Source organism: Leucoraja erinacea, chromosome 8 (genome assembly GCF_028641065.1).
Source record: "Leucoraja erinacea ecotype New England chromosome 8, Leri_hhj_1, whole genome shotgun sequence".
Lineage (NCBI taxonomy): Eukaryota > Metazoa > Chordata > Chondrichthyes > Rajiformes > Rajidae > Leucoraja > Leucoraja erinaceus.
Window position 1 is genome coordinate 13112119 of NC_073384.1, and position 22092 is coordinate 13134210.

The 22092-nt window shown below is 44.7% G+C and overlaps 1 protein-coding gene across 1 annotated transcript in view; it reads right to left on the reverse strand.

Annotated features, from left to right (window-relative positions):
* The window catches only part of slc24a3 (solute carrier family 24 member 3), a 208303-nt gene that overhangs the window by 152421 nt on the left and 33790 nt on the right, over nt 1-22092 (reverse strand). Inside the window, exon 2 of the mRNA XM_055638995.1 lies at nt 13041-13172. Coding sequence (XP_055494970.1) covers nt 13041-13172 — 132 coding nt within the window. The remainder of the gene's footprint in view (nt 1-13040; nt 13173-22092) is intronic.

Here is a 22092-nt window from a genome sequence, read left to right on the forward strand (position 1 = left end):
CTGATATGCACCTCCAAAGACAGACCAAAAACAGCAGGGCAGGCACGGTGGCACAGCGGTAGAGTTGCTACCTTACAGCGGCAGGGACCCTAGTTCGAGCCTGACTACAGGTGCTTGTCAGTACGTTCTTCCCGCGACCCACGTGGGTTTTCTCCGAGATCTTCGGATTCCTCCCACACTCCAAAGACATACGGGTTGGAAGGTTAATTTGCTTGGTATAAATGTAAATTTGCCCCCAGTGTGTGTAGATTGTGTTAGTGTGCGGGGATCGCAGGTTGGCGCGGGTTTGGTGGGCCGAAGGGCCGGCTTCCAGGTTGTATCTCTAAACTAAAACTAAACTAAACTAAAACTCTGGAGTAACTCAGCGGGTCAGGCAGCACCTCTGGAGGAAAGGAACAGCTAAAGGAAAGGAATAGACCTATTCCTATGCTCCAGAGATGCTGCCTGACTTTGAGTTACTCCAGCACTTTGTGCTTGTTCCTCAGTTTCAGCCAGCACCTGCAGTTCCACCCTACACGTTGTACCTTCATCCCTCCGCCTTGGTTCCAACTCCCTAATTAACCTCAAAATCCAACAATATTAGAGTGCGGACGTTTTGTCCCAAACCCAACACGTTATGTGAAACTTTCTCCTCAAAAGCTGAGCTGTATATCAAGTTTAGCTTAAAGAAACAGCATGGAACGAGCTGCCAAAGGAGGTAGACGAGGCAGGTACTATCGCAATGTTTGCAAAACATTAGTACAGGTATATGGATAGGACAGGTATAGAGGGGTATGGGCCAAATGCAGGAATAGTGTCTGTGGGACATGTTGGTCGGTGAGGACAAGTAGGGCCGAAGGGCCTGTTACCATGCTGTGTGTCTAACTTGACCTATCCTTCACAATCCCATGTTAGTTCTTACCAATCACCTCAAATGTTGCTGGTCCCCACACATTTACAGACTCCAGTAACTTCCCCAAAAACAAGTGCCAGGCTAACTAATCCATTTATTCCCATCAGGTCTCCTCAATAGCAATGTCACATTTTGCAATGTTTCAGTCGCAAGGATCAAGTTCTGAAGAAAGCAAACTTGAACAAGATTTTGTAAGAAGTGTTTTTGCAATGACCTCGATCACTTGCTTCAAACCCACAGGGTGGAAGCCATTAGATAATTGGTAAACATTGGTAAAGTCTACATGTGGATATATCTCTTTCACACTTCTCCTTATTCAGTTCCAGTTCTTGCTTCATCACTTCCTCTGCAACAAACACCGACATTAAATACAGTGCCCTCCATAATGATTGGGACAAAGACCCATCGTCTATTTATTTGCCCCTGTACTTCACAATTTGAGATTTGTAATAGAAAAAAAATCACATGTGGTTAAAGTGCACATTGTCAGATTTTAAGAAAGGCCATTTTTATACATTTTGGTTTCACCATGTAGAAATTACAGCCGTGTTTATACATAGTCCCCACATTTCAGGGCACCATAATGTTTGGGGCACAGCAATGTCATGTAAATGAAAGTAGTCATGTTCAGTATTTTGTTGCATATCCTTTGCATGCAATGACTGCTTGAAGTCTGCGATTCATGGACATCACCAGTTGCTGGGTGTCTTCTCTGGTGATGCTCTGCTAGGCCTGTATTGCAGCCATCTTTAGCTTATGCTTGTTTTGGGGGCTAGTTCCCTTCCGTTCTCTTCAGCATATAAAAGGCATGCTCAATTGGGTTCAGATCTGGTAATTGACTTGGCCACTCGAGAATTGACCATTTTTTAGCTTTGAAAAACTCCTTTGTTGCTTTAGCAGTATGTTTGGGATCATTGTCTTGCTGTAGAATGAACCGCCGGCCAATGAGTTTTGAGGCATTTGTTTGAACTTGAACAGATAGGATGAGTCTATACACTTCAGGATTCATTATGCTACTACCATCAGCAGTTGTATCATCAATGAAGATAAGTAAGCCACTAGCTTCAGCAGCTATACAGACCCAGGCCATAACACCCCCACCACAATGTTTCACAGATGAGGTGGTATGCTTTGGATCTTGGGCAGTTCCTTCTCTCCTCCATACTTTGTTCTTGCCATCACTTTGATACAAGTTAATCTTCATCTCATCTGTCCACAAGACCTTTTTCCAGAACTGTGGTTGCTCTTGTAAGTACTTCTTGGCAAACTGTAACCTGGCCATCCTATTTTTGCAGCTAACCTGTGGTTTGCATCTTACAATGTATCCTCTGTATGTCTGTTCATGAAGTCTTCTGCGGACAGTGGGCATTGACAAACCCACTCCTGACTCCTGAAGAGTGTTTCTGATCTGCCGGACAGGTGTTTGGGGATTTTTCTTTATTATAGAGAGAATATGATTCATGGCTGATCATCCAAAATCTGTACCCCGTTCCTGCTTTCTCCCCATATCATTTGATTCCGTTAGTCCTAAGAGCTTGACCAAAACATCACCTATTCCTTTTTTCCAGAGATGCTGCTTGAGCCGCTGAGTTACTCCAGCTTTTTGTTCCTATCTTCAGTTTAAACCAGCATCTGCAGTTCCTTCCCACACATTCTCCTCATGTCAGTTTTAGTTCATTAAGCGGTGGAAATGGCCACCTAACACTCAATATCCAAAGGCTATTGTGGTGCTCTAGCTCACATTGCCCATAGCCAGGTCACCACTTGGGGCAGCACGATGGCACAATGATAGAGTTGCTGCCTTACAGCGCCAGAGACCCAGCTTCAATCATGACTACTGGTGCTGTCTGTGCGGAGTTTGTACGTTCTCTCTGTGACCTGCGTGGGTTTTCTCCGGGATCTGTGATTCCCTCCCACATTCCAAAGATGTACAGGTTTTGTAAGTTAATTACTGTAAATTGTCCCGTGTGTGTGTGGGATAGTGCTAGTGTACGGGGATCGCTGGTCGGCGCGGACTTGGTGGGCCGAAGGGCCTGTTTCCGTGCTGTATTTCGGAACTAAATTAAACTTGCAGGCTGCTCTGCCTAGCAGTACTACCCAAGCTGCCTGGAGATTAGGATCTCTTCAGGCACAGAAGGGTTAAATATGACCCTGGGCATTTCTTCAGGCTTTAGAGTAACACCACGGAAACAACCCTCCAGCCCACCAAGTCCGTGCCGACAAGCGATGTACAGACTAGGGACAAAGTTCCGTGCCGACCAGCGATCACTATCCGACAGACTAGGGACAATTTACAATTTTACCAAAGCCGATTAGCCTACAAACCTGTATGTGTTTGGAGTGTGGGAGGAAACCGGGGCACTCAGGAAAACGCACTCGGTCACGGAGAGAACGTACAAGCTCTGAACAGATTTCAGCCCGGGTCTCTGGCCATGTAAGACAGCAGCTCTACCGCTGCACCAACATGCCGCCCCATGAGAGACAAGTGCAAAGTCAACAGAACGCAGCCGCCCGACTCATCACCCACACCAAATCCTGGCATCACATCACTCCAGTCCTCAAGCAACTTCACTGGCTTCCCATCTCCCACCGGATCACCTACAAAATCCTGATCCTAACCTACAAAGCCCTCCACCATCTGGCCCCTCCATATCTCACTGACCTCCTCTCCCCCTACCAACCCTCACGGTCCCTCAGATCCACATCAGCCGGTCTCCTCTCCATCCACAAGTCCAACCTCCGCAGTTTTGGGGACAGAGCCTTCTCCAGGGCAGCTCCCAGGCTCTGGAACTCCTTCCCCCAACTGATCCGCAATTCCGTGTCCCTCACCATCTTCCAGTCTCGCCTCAAGACCCATCTCTTCACTTCTGCCTATCCTTAGCCCCACGTCCCCCTCCCTTTTCATCTGTGCATTAATTGCCTCATATTGTGTTTTGAATTGAATTCTGTCTTTACTTTGTGTACTAGTCATGTCTCTACTATTTATTTCATTTCCCTTACATGTTTTTCCTCTACTTGCTAAATTTTTGTAAGGTGTCCTTGAGACTCTTGAAAGGCGCCCATAAATAAAATGTATTATTATTATTATTATTATAAAGTACAGGCCAGGTTGAACACATAATGTGTTGAAGTGTGCAGCTGCAAATTCTTCACCTGCTGCTTGTGTTTCCATTGACCGAAGTCGATCCCGCTTGGAACCCAAATGACTCTTGCAGATTGGAAATCCTATTAATTGACAGCCTTAAATTAGGTTTTAATCCAATGATATGCAGCTAAAAAGCAGCACGTACGTTAATATTTGAACTTCCATATGGTATTCCTTGTATTTTAAATAGTCAGCATAAAATATATTACATATGTGTCATCACAAAACTTACATTACTTCATTGTTTTTATATGGGCACTTTAGAATCCATCTATGTAATATGTCTACCATAACGCTGGAAAGAGAATTAAACATGGAAACTGAACTAAATACAAAATAGATAATATGCACAAAACAGCACCAACACTTTAGGATGCAACTATGGATTTGACAATTGGTTTAGCAACAGAACATTTCCAACTACTTCTGACCCTTATGAAACATAGTTAAGCACAAAGACATGTGCAGGTCCACCATTGATTTTCCGGCACCCTTGGTTCCAGAGCCTTTGTGGATTACACGTTTTGCCAGACCAACAGTGGTCACGGCCTCCGAAACGAGTCCAACGGTACCGGAACAGTCCACCTAGGCCGAGATACCGGCCTACAAAGTTGGCTTCACAAGTTGGCTATGGGACTGGATCTGCCAGCTCAAGTCCTGGCAACATCTTCGTAAATCTTCTCTGTATCCTTTCTGGCTTGACAACATCTTTCATATTACACGGTGCCCAGGACTGAACACAATACTCTGAATGCGGCCTCACCAACATCTTATACAACTGCAACATGACCTCCCCAACTTCTGTACTCAATAATCTGACTGATGAAGGCCAAAGTGCCAAAGGCTTTTTTGACCACCCGATCTATCTGCCACTTTCAATGCCTCCATTGGAAGGTGGATTACACTAGGTAAGGTTTTTTGTTTTAATTAGTACAGATACAATGGGCCAAATGGCCTGCGGGCTGATAAACGTTCAATGATTGCTTCTGTTGCTTCCGGTTAACTGATAGGTTTGAAGTGCCAGGGAACAGCATATTTTCCCCTCCCTCAAAATCAATTCAATTGAAAGTGGGGCTAACACACACAGGGGGGAGGGTGTGTAAATGCAGACTGCTGAAAGTGAATACTGACATGGAAATAGGGGAAAAAAAGATACTTTAACCTGAATTTAACAATAGTTACAACACTGAAGGTTAGCGAGAAGCGGATATGGCAAACAGGAAGTTTTAGCAGCAGTTTCACTTTGAGGTCACATTTCCTCTCACACAGATAGCTAAATCCAAAAAGTAGGTGTGAATGAAGTTGTAGCGTTGGATTAGTTCGCTCAGAGAGATATTAAACGCGGGAATTTATGAGGTTCCCTTTCTAATGGAAGACTTTCCATCTTTATCAACTTTGAAACATATAATATAGATTAAGGGCATGGACACGCTGGAGGTAGGAAACATATTCCCGATGTTGGGGGAGTCCAGAACCAGGGGCCACAGTTTAAGAATATGGAGTAAGCCATTTAGAACGGAGACGAGGAAACACTTTTTCTCACAGAGAGTAGTGAGTCTGTGGAATTCTCTGCCTCAGGGGGCGGTAAAGGCAGGTTCTCTGGATGCTTTCAAGAGAGAGCTAGATAGGGGAAATAGCAGAGTCAGGGGATATGGGGAGAAGGCACGAACGGGGTACTGATTGTGGATGATCAGCCATGATCACATTGAATGGCGGTGCTGACTCAAAGGGCCAAATGGCCCACTCCTGCACCTATTGTCTATTGACCGCTATTACATGAAGGCCAAGTGTTTGCAAGACCACCCAACCACGAGCAAGCACAAGAATGGGTCAACTCGGCGTATATTCACTGGAATTTAGAAGGATGAGAGGGTATCTTATAGAAACACAAAAAATTCTTACGGAATTGGACAGGCTAGGTGCAGGAAAAATGTTTTCGATGTTGGGGGGAGCCAAAACCAGGGATCACAGTTTAAGAATAAGGGGTCAGCCATTTAGGACTGAGGTGAGAAAAAACGTTTTCGCTCAGTGAGTTGTGAATCTGTGGAATTCACAGCCACAGAAGGCAGTGGAGGCCAATTCACTGGATGTTTTCAAGAGAGAGTTAGATATAGCTCTTAGGGCTAACCAGGGCTGCCAACATTGGGTGAGAGTTGAGTGAGAAATTGCGAGGGAGCGTAGCGACCGGGGGGGGGTGTGGGAGCTTTTGCATTTTTCAGCTTGAAATTGTGCAATCTGGTGCATACAGTAGCGAGTCTTTTAACTTGCATTTGAATGCAACATTTATGCTTTAAATTGGATTATGCTTTAAATTGGATTAGGTATGAATAAGGTAAGGCTAAATTACATTTCTAATTACATTCCACAATAGAGCCAGGCTCTGATCAACAGGTGCAGCACATGAATGACTATATTCATGTATGGAAATCAGATTATATTCATGCTGTTCTGCACATATATAGAGAAAAACTCAGAGAAACAAAGCAAAAGTTGGACTTCCATCATTGTTCTGCACAAATAAATCAATCAACCTTGTTCAAGAAGGAACTGCAGATGCTGGAGAATCGAAGGTAGACAAAATTGCTGGAGAAACTCAGCGGGTGCGGCAGCATCTATGGAGCAAAGGAAATGGGCAACGTTTCGGGCCGAAACCCTTCTTCAGACGGTTTCAACCTTACCCTTTGAATGTAGAAACAAGACGAAAATAATGCCACATATTCAATCATATCTGGCAATGAATTCCACTGAGGTTACCACCCTCTGACTAAAGAAATCCCCCCTCATCTCACTCCTAAAAGAAAGTCCTTTAATTCTGAGACCATGACTGGTGGTCCTAGACTCTCCCACAAGTGGAAACATCCTCTCCACATCAACAGGCCTTTCACTATTTCGGTCATTCTCGTAAACCTCCTCTGGACCTTCTCCAGAGCCAGCACATCCTTCCTCAGATCTGAGGCACAACATTGCTCGCTCTACTCCAAATGCTGCCTGGCCAGCGCCTTATAAGAGCCTGAGCATTACATTCCTTAATTCAACCCCTCCGCCTCTGGAGCGATGACTTCAGCTGCCAATTCGTGCAGTTCCCTCGCCCAACCTCTTCCACCCCAGTTCCATGCCCTTAAAACATTCCAAAATGCTCCAGGCCTTCCTGCCAGCTTCAGTTTAGTTTATTTACTTATTGCCACAAAATGTTTAGTTGCGTGCTAACCACTCAGCAGAAAGACTGGTTATAGACACCTCCTTACATCTGTTGTGCCAACTTTGGTTTGCTCAAGCTCAAGTACCAAGGAACAGTATATTTTTACACGCTATATTAGAGGATGGAAACGAGAAACTGCAGATGCTGGTTTACAACAAAGGACACACAATGCTGGAGTAACTCAGTGGTTTACAAATCCACAGTATGAACATTGACGTCGCCAATTTTAGGCAGCCACTAACAACCCCCCACCTCTCCGCCCTCCCCTTCTCCATCCTCCTGTATCCTAGTTTCAGTTCAAATATTATTTCCGTTCAAACATAAATACAAATGAACTTGTTGCAATGCGATTAGCTCCTATGAATAAAAAAAATTGGAAAGGAATTTCACCATCGGTCTATTCCCATATGAATTTGGGTAAGATGTGTTTACCCAGACAAGGCTTTGGATTTCACTTTTGTCAACCGGTTTCTAAGGCTAAATTCAGATGAATGGGACCGGCAGTGCCCAGGCAAGTGTGTCATAGAGTGATACAACGTGGAAACAGGCCCTTCGGAATTTGGGCAATATCGCTCTAAACCTGTCCTATCCATGTACCTGTCTAATTGTTTCTTAAATGTTGCATAGTCCCAGCCTCAACTACCTCCTCCAGCAGCTTGTTCCATACACCCACCACTCTTTGTGTGAAAAGGTTAGCCCTCAAATTCCTATTAAATCTTTCTCCCTTCACATTAACCTATGTCCTCTGGTTCTCAATTCCCCTCCTCTGGGCAAGAGACTCTGTGCATCTACCAAATCTATTCCTCCCATGATTTTATCGTCAAGAGCCAAGAGCGTTTAATTGTCATATGTACAGACGACGGACAATTAGATTTTTACTTGCTGCACCAGCATAACAGGCCTGTAAGCACAATGTACATAAATCTATCTATATATTACTGGAAGTCTTGTCTTGTTTGGACATCTGTCTGTCTACGTGCATGCGATCTCAAGTAACTACATCAAAACAATACACAATAGCACAAAAAGTTTTGGACCACCTTACTCACCATTGACCTGAGATTGTTTGTATCAAGTTTTGTTCAGATTTATGTAATATTTCACAAGTTATCACATGTTTTAAGTTTACTAAATCCACTTTCATAACCACTTCAACACTTCAGTGCTGGCAGTTGCAGCTATGACTTCACAATGGGATCTCACAGTCCTCCGCCCGACATTTGCAACAATGTTGCCATCATAGAACACTTGGTCATGGGAAACTCTGGAATCAGCACAGTGATTGAATTTAGGAGGGGGTTAGAGGGGCCCTTGTGGCTAGGGGAAGGGTGGAATTGAAAGGTGGAACTGTGTTGGGATCATATTGAGGGCAGGAGAAGAAGGGCAAATTGATTCCTGTAATTTTATGTTTCTATGTCCTGTCCAAGTGATGCAGGGGGGGAGTCAGGGGGTGGAATGGAAATGGAAGTCTTTTAAAGTCCACTGGGGGAGTTGGGGAATCTTACATTGGGGAACGGGTTGCGTTGGGGGGCCCAGCCTCCCATCGGGGCTATGGGTGAGTGGTGGGATATTGTGTTGGGGGAATGGGTGAGTGGTGGAAACTGGTTGCGTTGGGGGAACGGGTGAGTGGTGGATTATTGTGCTGGTACGTCTCCAAAGACGGTACAGGTTTGTAGGTTAATTTAGCTAAATTTTGGTTAAAAAAAAAAAGTGAATTATCCCTAGTGTGTAGGAACAGTGTTCAAATAATGTTAGTCTACGTGGGTCACTGGTCAGCACAGACCTGGTGGGCTGAAGGGCCTGTTTCCGTGAAGTATCTCTAACCTAAACTAAACTACCCTGTCAGTCCCTTTAGAACAGCTGTACAAGAAGCGGTAACAAACACCACAAAACATAAAGTAGTCAATCTTCGTCAAGAAAAGTCATTGCGATTGTTCTGATAGCTCCAGATTTCTCAAATGACATCCATTAACTGAGGATGAGTGCTCAGTGGTTTTGTGGGCAGTGGACACATTTGTAAGATGGATGCTTTCTCTTCTCCACAACCAGGCATAGCACATCACTCATCCCCGACTGCTGTCAGAGGGGCTCCAGAGATGTTTTGTTTGGGAAAAAACTGGTGAGAATAAAAGACGGAAAGAGGATTCAAATGGTCAAACGACTTCTGCAAGAAAAAAAAGTTCCTGAATAACTCAGCGGGTCTGGCAGCATATCTGGAGGACATGGATAGGCGACATTTCAGGTGGGGGGCTCCTTCTTCAGGAGAAGTGTCCCGTCCTGAAAAAACATTCTCCACAGATGCTGCCTGACCCGCCGAGTTCTTCAGCACTTTGGATCTTTTGTGAAGGATTCCAGCATCCTTGTGTCTGAATCACTTCTGCAGCCACAGTAAAACTGACTCTGAACAATGTCACCCATTTACAGTCTGAAGAGAGAGTACAGAGGAGATTTACTAGAATGTTGCCTGGGTTTCAACAACTAAGTTACAGAGATAGGTTGAATAAGTTAGGTCTTTATTCTCTGGAGCGCAGAAGGCTAAGGGGGGGACTTGATAGAGGTCTTTAAAATGATGAGAGGGATAGACAGAGTTGATGTGGACAAGCTTTTCCCTTTGAGAATAGGGAAGATTCAAACAAGAGGACATGACTTCAGAATTAAGGGACAGAAGTTTAAGGGTAATATGAGGGGGAACTTCTTTACTCAGAGAGTGGTAGCGGTGTGGAATGAGCTTCCAGTGGAAGTGGTGGAGGCAGGTTCATTGGTATCATTTAAAAATAAATTGGATAGGCATATGGATGAGAAGGGAATGGAGGGTTATGGTATGAGTGCAGGCAGGTGGGACTAAGGGCGAAAAAAAAATTTGTTCGGCACGGACTTGTAGGGCCGAGATGGCGTGTTTCCGTGCTGTAATTGTTATATGTTATATTTACAATGATATTTGGTTTATTGCAACATTTTTATGCTGCAGCTCATTTGCTGAAAAGCAACAAAGGTGCCCCCCCCAAAATCTCCCTTCCCCTCCCGCCCACCTATGGAAAGGCATTGCTGGGAAAGCAGCCATTTTGCTTGCATAGCAGACACAAACCACCATAAATAAAACCAATCGGGAAAATCAGTCACGGAAAAAGGTTTACATTTCACAAAATTAAATGGAGCACCACTGAGGTACTTGAAACACATCCAACATGAGCTACCTCAGCACAGGCCACCATAGGGATCCCCCTCATGTACCCCTAAACTTCAGTCCCTTAATTCTCATGTCATGTCCCCTTGTTTGAATCTTCCCTACTCTCAGTGGGACTTTTTCCACAGCGACCTCACCACCATTACAAGTCTTTTATAGAATCAAATTCAAGATTTTTAAATAGATTCCACCATTGCCACGGTGGGATTTGAACTCCAGTCCCTGGATTGTTAATCAAGGAATTAACCAGTGTGTCACCATCCCTCCCATTTACATTTACATTCCCATTTACAGTCTGAAGAAGAGTCTCGACCCAAAACGTCACCCATTCATTCTCTCCAGAGACGCTGCCCGTCCCACTGAGTTACTCCAGCGTTTTGTGTCTACCTCCAATTTACAACCAGAGAAACCAATACATCTATGAACTGTCTTGTTTTTACAAGTTGACAATGTCCACATAACTGAATGATCACAGAATCACATTGGCAATTATTAATTTAAAGTATCTTAAGAGCGAGAGGGCAAGATAAAATCTTCCAGATAAAATCTTGTAACTGGAAAATGGAGACAGATAAGGTGGAAAGACGTACAGGGAAACAAGGTTTTGAAATGCTGACACATTTGAACTCCAATCTAACTCCAAGGTTGGGTCCTTGGTACATAGCAGATAAGGAGATGTTTTTAATTGACAGAAAGATAGCAATAGAAGATGCGTCTTTTCCGTAACATGGAACATAGAATACAGTGCAGGAACTGGCCCTTCGGCCCACAATGTTCGTGCTGAACACAATGCCTAGTGAAACTGATCTCAGCTGCCTGTACATGATCCATATCCCTCCATGCCCTGTACTTCCATGGGCCCATCCAAAAGCCTCTTAAACGTAACTATCGTATCTGCCTCCACCAACCACCCCGGCAACGTGCTCCAGGCCCCCACCACCCTTGCCCCACGCATCCCCCTCCAACCTAATAGCTTTGCCCTCTAGTGTTGGGCATTTCCACCCTGGGAGAAAGCTTCTGACTGTCTCCCCTGTCTATGCCTCTCAAAACGTTACATATTTCTATCAAGTCTCCCCTCAATCGCTGAAGTTTCAGAGAGAGCAGTGGAAGTCTGTCCAACCTCCCCCTGTAGCTGATACCCGCTGATACAGGTAGCAGTTATCCAACAGTAAGAATGAAATTATTGACAAATATTGTAATCAAAAATTAAGAGTCCTATTGAAAAAAATATTTTGCTAACATCTGACTATCAGCTTGAAGTGTTATTCCAAATGTACGGTGGTAGTAAAGTGGGTCCTTTGCAGTCAAGACGTTATCTGGTAGAGCTGAGAAGGGCCCATGCATTTGGTATTTAACCTCATTTTGGCCCAAGAGAAAGAGCCACATATTGGACATGATACCTTAGGAAGGGGGTGCGGGGGAAGGATGGGGAGGATGCGCCCTTTATGTGGCAACTCTTTGCATATGCAAAACAAAGAATGTCACTCACCGTGACTTGTCACACGCGACAATAAAGTATTCGTCCATTTCATTTATTTATTCATTCATTCTTGATAAACATTGTTGGTTGACTCGATCTCTCCGAGCCAACAGCTGTTTCAGTGTTGATAACCATCACTGTGACACTATTGTGTGTTAACTTTGAGCAGGCAATTGAAACCTGCTGATCTAAATCACGTCAGCAGCAGGTGTAATCAATGATTCCCAGTGGATCTTTTGACCTCCCACGATAAGGCCCAGCCTCCGCCTCAGTTAGTGGGGTGAACATTGACTGTGGGCACCGCATCTCCATGCAAAGCTACCTCGTTTGCATGCAAAGGCTGAGAGTGCCCTCGGTCAATTGCCGACTCTGTCAACTCTCCCAATTGTCCCAATGTTTTGAAGGGGGAATGGAGTCATTTACACTTGGCATAAGTTCATAAGTTCTAGGAGCAGAACTAGGCCATTTGGCCCATCAAGTCTACTCCGCCATTCAATCATGGCTGATCTATCTTTTCCTCTCAACGCCATTCTCCTGCCTTCTCCCCATAACCCTTGACACCTGTACTATCTGTCAAGAAACTGTCAATCTCTGCCTTAGAAATATCCATTGACTTGGCCTCCGCAGCAACGAATCCCACAGATTCACCACCCTCTGACTGAAGAAATGCTTCCTCATCTACTTTCTAAAGGTACGTCCTTTTATTTTGAGGCTATGGCCTCTGGTCCTAGACTCTCCCAACTATTGGAAACACCTTCTCCACATTCACACTATACAGGCCTTTCAGTATTGGGTAAGTTTCAATGAGTGTCCCCCTCGTCCTTCTAGATTCAGATTCAATTTTAATTGTCATTGTCAGTGTACAGTACAGAGACAACGAAATGCATTTAGCATCTCCCTTGAAGAGCGACATAGCAAACGATTGAAATAAAAAATAATAAGTGTGTATTCTATCCAGCGAGTACAGGCCCAGTGCCGTCAAAAGCTTAGCAATCCAGCAGGCATGGACCTATTGCAATTAACCCATGTTGGTAAAGTACAAAACAACAGAATTAATATCAAAGACCATGTAAATGTTCAATATTGTCCAGGCAATTCTCCAGCTGTTGGATGTAGCAGATGAGGTTGCAGGTCCCTTACCTGGTTCTGTACAGTTCTTGAAATGGTGTGACGTTGCTCCAGTATCGGTGGTGTTCTCATCGATCTGTTCCATCAGTCTCCGGCCAAGCCTCCGGTCATGCATCTCCAAGGTATAACTCGTCACGTAGTAGCCTAGGAACAACGGAAGAAAGGGTAAATTGGAAAATGTCAACAAACGCTTGGTTTTATTCTTTTGGAGAGGAATAAACCAAGACTTGACTTTTCACAAACAAGGTTTGAAATGAGGATGGCACGGTGGCGCAGCAGTAGAGTTGCTGCCTTACACCACTAGAGACCGGGTTCGATCCTGACTACGGGCACTGTCTGTATTGAGTTTGTACGTTCTCCATTTGACTGCGTGGGTTGTCTCTGGGTGCTCTGGTTTCCTCCCACACCAAAGACGTGCAGATTCCTACGTTAATTGGCTATGGTCAAAATTGTAAATTGTCCCGAGTGTGTGTAGGATCATGCTAGTGTACGGGGATCACTGCTCGGTGCGGACTCGGTGGGCCGAAGGGCCCGTTTCCACGCTGTATCGCTCAACTAAACTAAACATTTGCTTTCCCTGGTTGATCAGTTGAAGTGCCCAGCCCTGTGCCTTCTTACGACCAGCAAAAACACACAAGTCCAAAGAGAAGAGGTCATCTCCAGCTTCCTCCGTTTATAGTTAGGGCTCTCTACAGAGTTGGAAGAGTTTGCATGGATGAGTGACTCTTCATCCCAGCTATCTCACCCTTCCAAAAAACCCCAAGTTTCATTAAATTGCAAGTCAAGAGCCAAGAGCGTTTAACCATTCCTAGGTGCGCAGGAGGGTAAGGGGTGATCTTATAGTGGTGTAGAAAATCCTGAGAGGGAAAAATCGGGAAGATGCACAGAATCTCTTGCCCAGAGTGGGGGAATTGAGGACCAGAGGACATCGGTTCAAGGTGAAGGGGAAAAGGTTTAACAGGAACCTGAGGGATAACCTTTTCACACAAAGGGTGGTGGGTGCATGGAACAAGCTGCCAGAGGAGGTAGTTGAGGATGGGACTATCCCGACATTTAAGAAACAGTTAGACAGGTACATCATTGGACAAGTTTGGAGGGATGCTGGCAGATGGAACTAGTCTATCTGGGACATGTTGGCCAGTGTGGGCAAGTTGGGCCGAAGGGCCTGTTTCCACAATGTATCACTCTATCATATGTAGCAAGAATTGAACAAATAAATTCTTACTTGCAACAGCATAATAGGTGTGTAAACACTGTACTCATAGACAATAAACACAATAAACAGAAGAAAGTTCAATACATTTAAACCAATATTAGTGCAAAATAAATGCACGGATTCCCTAGTGCAATCAAAAGAGTTCATTTGAAACACACATATTTGTTCAAGAAGGATACACAAATCAAATGCTGCATTCATGTTATACATTGTGTAAGAACAAGCTGCTGATGCTGGTTTACACCAAAAACAGACACAAATTGCTGGAGTCATTCAGCAGGTCAGGCAGCATCTCTAAAGAAAAGGAACAGGTGGCGTTTCGGGTCATAGAAACATAGAAAACAGGTGCAGGAGTAGGCCATTTGGCCCTTCGAGCCAGCACCGCCATTCATTGTGATCATGGTTGATCATCCACAATCTGTAACCCGTGCCTGCCTTCTCCCCATAATCCCTTGATTCCACTAGCCCCAAGAGCTCTATCGGAACCCTTCTTCAGACTGAAAGATAGAGAAGACCAGAAGAAAACATTGCCGGAAAAAATTATCCTCAGGACGGGTGGAGCACACAATGGCCCATTGTTGGCTGGGGAAGGCGTGCTAACGACAGGGACACAAGGATGCAAGTAGTGGTACTAGTAGAACGACTAGGGTGGGGGAAGCGAAGGGAAAATAAATGCAGGAGTTAGTTGAAGTGAGAGAAATCATCGTTCATACGGCTGGGTTGTAAGCTGCCCAAGCAAACTATGAGGTACTATTTCTCCAACGTATTGGGTTTTTTTTCCCAGCGTACTGCACTTCCAATGAAGTTATTCAATTCAGAATTAAATTGAACAAGTGGAACAACAAGGGGCTGGTTATTTTTTTGCCTTTTCCTAGATTGGGATGCATTTGTTGACACACCAAAATTATTGAACACTGCTGTCACAGTGTACCGACTGCAGTATCCATGATGAAGCCCCTTTAGACTCACATGGTTCAGATACATCCACAGGCATTATCATCACCATTCCCAACTCACAGGTCCCTTTCCCCACATCCTTCCAATGTAATGTAAGTGGTTGCCCTCCGTCATAACTTCATAAATTCATAAGGGATAGGAGCAGAATTAGGCCATTCGGCCCATCAAATCTACTCTGCCATTCAATCATGGCTGATATATCTTTCCCTTTCAACCCCATTCTCCTGCCCTCTCCCGGTAACCCCTGACACCCGTACCAATCAAAAATCTATTGATCTATCGATGAAAGTTATGCCCCTGTCCCAAGTAGGAAACCTGAACGGAAACCTCTGGAGACTTTGCGCCCCACCCAAGGTTTCCATGCAGTTCCCGGAGGTTTTTGTCAGTCTCCCAACCTGCTTCCACTACCTGCAACCTCCGGCAACCTCTGGGAACCGCACGGAAACCTGTTTAAATAACCTCACCCATTCATGAAGGCCAGTGGGTCGGCATGGTGGAGTTGTAAACCGCCCCCCCCAAACACAACCCCAACCCTCATCACAGTGTAGTCGTGAGGACAATTTAAATTTAATAACGGACCTCAGGAAACCCAGCAAAAGTGAGATTAAGCATTTTCTTTCTCTTTCAACAAAAAGCAGCAACCTCAGCAGCCCTGGAAGACAAGTTAATGATATCCATTTTAGTGGATAATTAATCCAAACAATTAAACAGCAGAACAAGGAATAACGGCAAACGTTTACGACAGAGACTTTGCACACTTTAATCCCAGGAAGCAGCTCAAATTGGATTAAGTCTTCTCATCGTCAATGAGCCTTGAAGCAATTCGCCTTTCGAGGCTCAGAGATAATATTCACTCAAGTCAGAAAAACCCAAATTGAATTTTTGATCCCTCAAAGATTATCCCGAGGAGTTCCTTCACTTGGATTCATGCCCCTGTCCCATTTAGAAAACCTGAACGGAAACCTCTGGAGACTTTGCGCCCCACCCAAGGTTTCCGCGCGGTTCCCGGAGGTTTTTGTCAGTCTCCCTACCTGCTTCCACTCCCTGCAACCTCCGGCAACCACCTGCAACCTCCGGGAACCGCATGGAAACCTTGGGTGGTGTGCAAAGTCTCCAGAGATTTCTGTTCAGGTTTCCTAAGTGGGACAGGGGCATTAGTCTTTCCCGGATACAGCACCATGGTATGCCCAGAATTCACAACACACCTCAATCTCAGTCATAGGTTCATCAGTTCTAGGAGCACCATTAGGCCCTATAGACAATAGACAATAGGTGCAGGAATAGGCCATTTGGCCCTTCAAGCCAGCACCGCCATTCAATGTGACCATGGCTGATCATCCACAAAGTACCCCGTTCCAAAGTACCCTCTCCCCATATCCCCTGACTCTGCTATCTTCAAGAGCCCTATCTAGCTCTCTCTTGAAAGTATCCTGAGAACCAGCCTCCACTGCTCTCTGAGGCAGAGAATTCCACAGACTCACAACTCTGTGAGTGAAAAAATTTCCTGATCTCCGTTCTAAATGGCTTACCCCTTATTCTTAAATAAGATCGCATCTACTCCGCCATTCAATCGTGGCTGATCTAGCTTTCCTTCCCAACCCCATTCACCTGCTTTCTCCCCATAAATACTGACACCCGCACTAATCAAGAATCTGTCGATCTCCGGCTTAAAAATATCCATTGACTTTGCCTGCACAGCTTTCTGTGGCAATTAATTCCACAGATTCACCACCCTCTGACTAAAGAAATTCCTCCTCATCTCATCCTTACAGGAACGTCCTTTAATTCTGAGGCTATGACCTTTAGTCTTAGACTCTCCCACTAATGGAAACAACTTCTCCACGACCTTTCGCTAAACTCTAAACTTAGACTCACTTCAGACTCAATTCACTTCAGACTTCTGAAGATGGGTCCTGATCTGAAACGTCGCTTCTCCATTCCCTCCACAAATGCTGCCTGAGTCGCAGAGATCCTAAAAAACTATGTGTTACAAAGAAACAGAGAAAATAGGTGCAGGAGTAGGCCATTCAGCCCTTCGAGCCAGCACCACCATTCAATATGATCATGGCTGATCATCCAAAATCAGTACCCCGTTCCTGCTTTCTCCCCATATCCCTTGATTCCGTTAGCCCTAAGAGCTAAACCTAACTCTCTCTTGAAAACATCCAGTGAATTGACCTCCACTACCTTGTGTGGCAGAGAATTCCACAGATTCGCAACTCACTGGGTGAAAAAGATTTGCCTCATCTCAGTCCTAAATGGCCTACCCCTTATTCTTAATCTGTGACCCCTGGTTCTGGACTCCTCCAACATCGGGAACTTTTTTCCTGCATCTATCTTGTCCAAACCCTTAAGAATTTTATATGATTCCATAACATCCCTCCTCATCCTTCTCAATTCCAGAGAATACAAGCCCAGTCGACCCATTCTTTCATCATGTGTCAACCTGCGCTTCACTGTCACAGGTGGCTTGTTGCAAATGAGACACAAACCGAAGGCTTCAGCTGCCTGTTCAACAATTGCATTGCAAGGGAAAAGCAGTGGGTTTATTTTTCTACAGCCAGCATTTAATTTTAAACTGGCAAACAGAACCTCCCAAGGTCACGGTATTGAAAAAGTGCAATTATACTATCCATTGTAATAAAAACTAAAAATGTTTTCGTTTAAAAAAAATACAAAGTTTGCATTTTTGTTTCCTGTTCCCTTTTCTTGTGGTTAACTTCAGTTTTGTTAACCAGTGCACAATTTACAGATTGCACTGTGTCCGTTTCATGTGAAAAAGTGTAAAAAGATGCATTGTTTTATTTCCTTTCTGGATTCTACTACCATTGAATTTAATTGATAAAATCGGAAACTGGATAGGTATAACAAGGTGACTGTCACACATTTTTCACTCTCAAAGTTAAGATCTAGCCCAGATCATAACACGCGCGATACATGCTATTCATTGTTTTTATTCACTCATCAGCCCACATCCATAGATGATAATGTGGTTTGGTTTAGTTTAGTTTAGAGATACAGCGCGGAAACACGCCCTTTGTCCCATCGTGTCCGCCTCGACCAGCAATCCCAGCACATTAACATTATCCTACACACACTAGGAACAATTTACACCAGACACCAAGCCAATTAACCTACAAACCCGTACGTCTTTGGAATGTGGGAGGAAACCGAAGATCTCTGAGGAAACCCACGCAGTCACGCGGAGAGCATACAAACTCCACACAGACAGCACCCGTAGTCGGGTAAATCCTGATCTCCAAACCACAGCGTTCCCAAGGGAACATTCCTCAAAGGCTCATGGATATTTTCCAGACTGAACTCACTTTTCTCACACATTCTCAAAGCCAGGAGTTCAACGTTAGGATCTATGTTTTTCTACGGTACAGCTGCGCAGCGGTAGAGTTGCTGCCTCACAGCTCCAGAGCCGCGGATTCGATCCCGACGACGAGTGCTGCCTGTCCGGAGTTTGTACGTTCTCCCCGTGACCCGCGTGGGTTTTTTCCGAGATCTTCGATTTCCTCCCACACTCCAAAGACGTACAGGTTTGTAGGTTAATTGGCTTGGTATAATTGTAAATTGTCCCTAGTGTGTGTAGGATAGTGTTAATGTGCGGGGATCACTGGTCGGTGTGGACTCAGTGGACCAAAAGGCCTGTTTCTGCGCTGTATGTCTAAACTAAACTGCTACTTTGTTATCGAGCTCAAAGCTCGTGCTATGGGTGATGCATAACAAACGCACCAACGTGCTTTGTGTTTGAAAATTTCCCGCACATACAGTATACACAGTGCAGCAAAGGTATAATTACCTCAGCTGCAATACCAAACATTGTTTTGGAATACTTGCTGTTTACATATGAAGAAAAATTGTCACTGAGGCCACCAACTAAGATCAGATTAGGTACAGGATACTGAGTTGGATGATCAGCCATGATCATATTGAATGGAAGTGCTGGCTCGAAGGGCCGAATGGCCTACTCTTGCACCTATTTTCTATGCTTCTAGAAGCCAAGATGCAATTACTACAGGAGAGCAGATGAAAGGCTTCAGTGGGTGAAATGCCCCATTGGTCTGTAGTACTAAACAAAGGGCGGCACGGTGACACAGCAGTAGAGTTGCTGCCTTACCGTGTTCGATCCCGAATACCGGTGTCATCTAGACAGAGTTTGTACGTTCTCCCCGTGACCTGCCTGGGTTTTCACTGAGATCTTCGGTTTCCTCCCACACTCCAAAGACGTACAGGTTTGTAGGTTAATTGGCTTGGTATAAATGTAAAATTGTCCCTAGTGTGTGTAGGATAGTGTTAATGTGCGGGGATCACTGGTCGGTGTGGACTTGGTGGGCCGATGGGCCTGTTTCCGCACTGTATCTCTAAACTAAAGGCAAGAAGTTTAATGCACACCACCCAACAATCAATTTAATCTTGGACGTGTGGGTTTGTAGGTTAATTGGCCTCTATAGAGGGAGTGCAGAGAAGGTTCACCAGACTGATTCCTGGGATGTCAGGACTGTCTTATGAAGAAAGACTGGATAGACTTGGTTTATACTCTCTAGAATTTAGGAGATTGAGAGGGGATCTTATAGAAACTTACAAAATTCTTAAGGGGTTGGACAGGCTAGATGCAGGAAGATTTGTTCCCGATGTTGGGGAAGTCCAGGACAAGGGGTCACAGCTTAAGGATACGGGGGAAATCCTTTAAAACCGAGATGAGGAGAACTTTTTTCACACAGAGAGTGGTGAATCTCTGGAACTCTCTGCCACAGAGGGTAGTTGAGGCTAGTTCATTGGCTATATTTAAGAGGGAGTTAGATGTGGCCCTTGTGGCCAAGGGGATCAGAGGGTATGGAGAGAAGGCAGGTACGGGATACTGAGTTGGATGATCAGCCATGATCATATTGAATGGCGGTGCAGGCTCGAAGGGCCGAATGGCCTACTCCTGCACCTAATTTCTATGTTTCTATAGCTTTCTCTCTTATACCTCCATTAAGGAGGCATTTAAACACAGCAATTACAAGCACCTGTGAAGCCATGTGTCCCAAACATTACGGTGCCCTGAAATGGGAGGACTATGTACAAACACAGCTGTTATTTCTGCATGGTGAAACCAAAATGGATAAAAATGGCCTTTAATAAAATCTGACAATGTGCACTTTAACCACATGTGATTTTTTTTTCTATTACAAATCTCAAATTGTGGAGTAGAGGCAAATAAATAGACGATGGGTCTTTGTCCGAAACATTATGGAGGGCACGGTGTGTCACACATTCAGAGTTGTGCACACTCCGAATGTACTCATATTAAATCCCTCCCTCCTGTCAGTGGCAAAGGCCAGTCCCACAATAACATCATGATAATTGTTTCCAGGCACACCTTTCAAAACATTTCGGCAAACTATATATTTTTTCCCCCCCCACACACAGGGGCTGCCAGGGCCAAGGCTGAGCAAAATGTTTTAAAATCAATGCTTTTAAAGGTTGGAAGAAGAAGAATCAGGAAACTTAAGCAGGAAACATGACTGAGCACAAGACCAAACCCAGCAGTTCATAGTGTGAAGGGAATGGTTTGACTGAAGCACTTCTTGCAGAGATATATGCAGGAAACATGTCGCCGATGTTGGGGGAGTCCAGAACCAGGGGCACACTTTAAGAATAAGGGGTAGATCATTTAGAGCGGAGATGAGGAAGCATTTTTTCACCCAGAGAGTTGTGAATCTGTGGAATTCTCTGTCTCAGAAGGCAGTGGAGGCCAATTCTCTGGATGCTTTCAAGAGAGAGTTAGATAAAGATAGTGGAGTCAAGGAATATCAGGAGAAGGCAGGAACAGGGTACTGATTGTGGATGATCAGCCGTGATCACAATGAATGATGGCAGTGCTGGCTCGAATGGCCTATTTCTGATTTCTAAGTAATTTCTGACACCAGTTCTTCAGTTTGATTATACGAGAAACAAACTGGCGTGCTGAAAATAGTCTCTTTTTCCACAGGTGAGGAACGACATGATTTAAAAACCAGCAGCTTTATTTATGGTAAAAGTGAACTCTTTAAACACAGCTGGCCGGCTGAAATTTGTGCTGGGGAAGGAGAAGAATGGGGGAGAAGGAGAGAACGAGAGGCGGAAGGAGGGAGAGGGGAAGGAGGGAGAGGGGAAGCTCATGGCCAGGGAAAATATTCAGGGATAGTTATCAAAAAAACCCAATTGAAGCTGCCTTCCCAATCTCCACTTTACATAGAACATTTGAGCATTTGACGGAGCTGGCCTCTACTCGCTGGAGTTTAGAAGGATGAGGGGGAAACTCATTGAATCTCACCGAATAGTGAAAGGCCTGGATAGATAGAATGGATGTGGAAAAGATGTTTCCACTAATGGGAGAATATTGGACCAAAGGCCAGTACCTCAGAATTAAAGGACGTTCCTTTGGAAAGGAGATGAGGAGGAATTTCTTTAGTCAGAGGGTGGTGAATCTGTGGAATTCATTGCCACAGAAGGCTGTGGAGGCCAAGTCAATGGAAATGTTTAAGGCAGAGATAGATAGATTCTTGATTAACATGGGTGTCAGGGGTTATGGGGAAAAGGCAGTTAGGAGCGAGAGATAGATCAGCAATGATTGAATGGCGGAGTGGACTTGATAGGCCGAATGGCCTAATTCTGTTCCTATCACTTGTGAACTTATCAACAGTTAACACAGGGACAGGTCCTAGACAACACTCCGACCAAAATCTTATAAAGTTGCAATTGACTTTCTGATGATTATGTTCAATGCCCCGTCTGACAAGGCGATCGTACCACATGCCTTTATTATCTACTCAGGGCGACACAGTGGCCCACAGAGCCGGCGCCAACCAGCGATCACCCCAGACATTGGCACCATCCTACACACCAGGGGCAATGTAC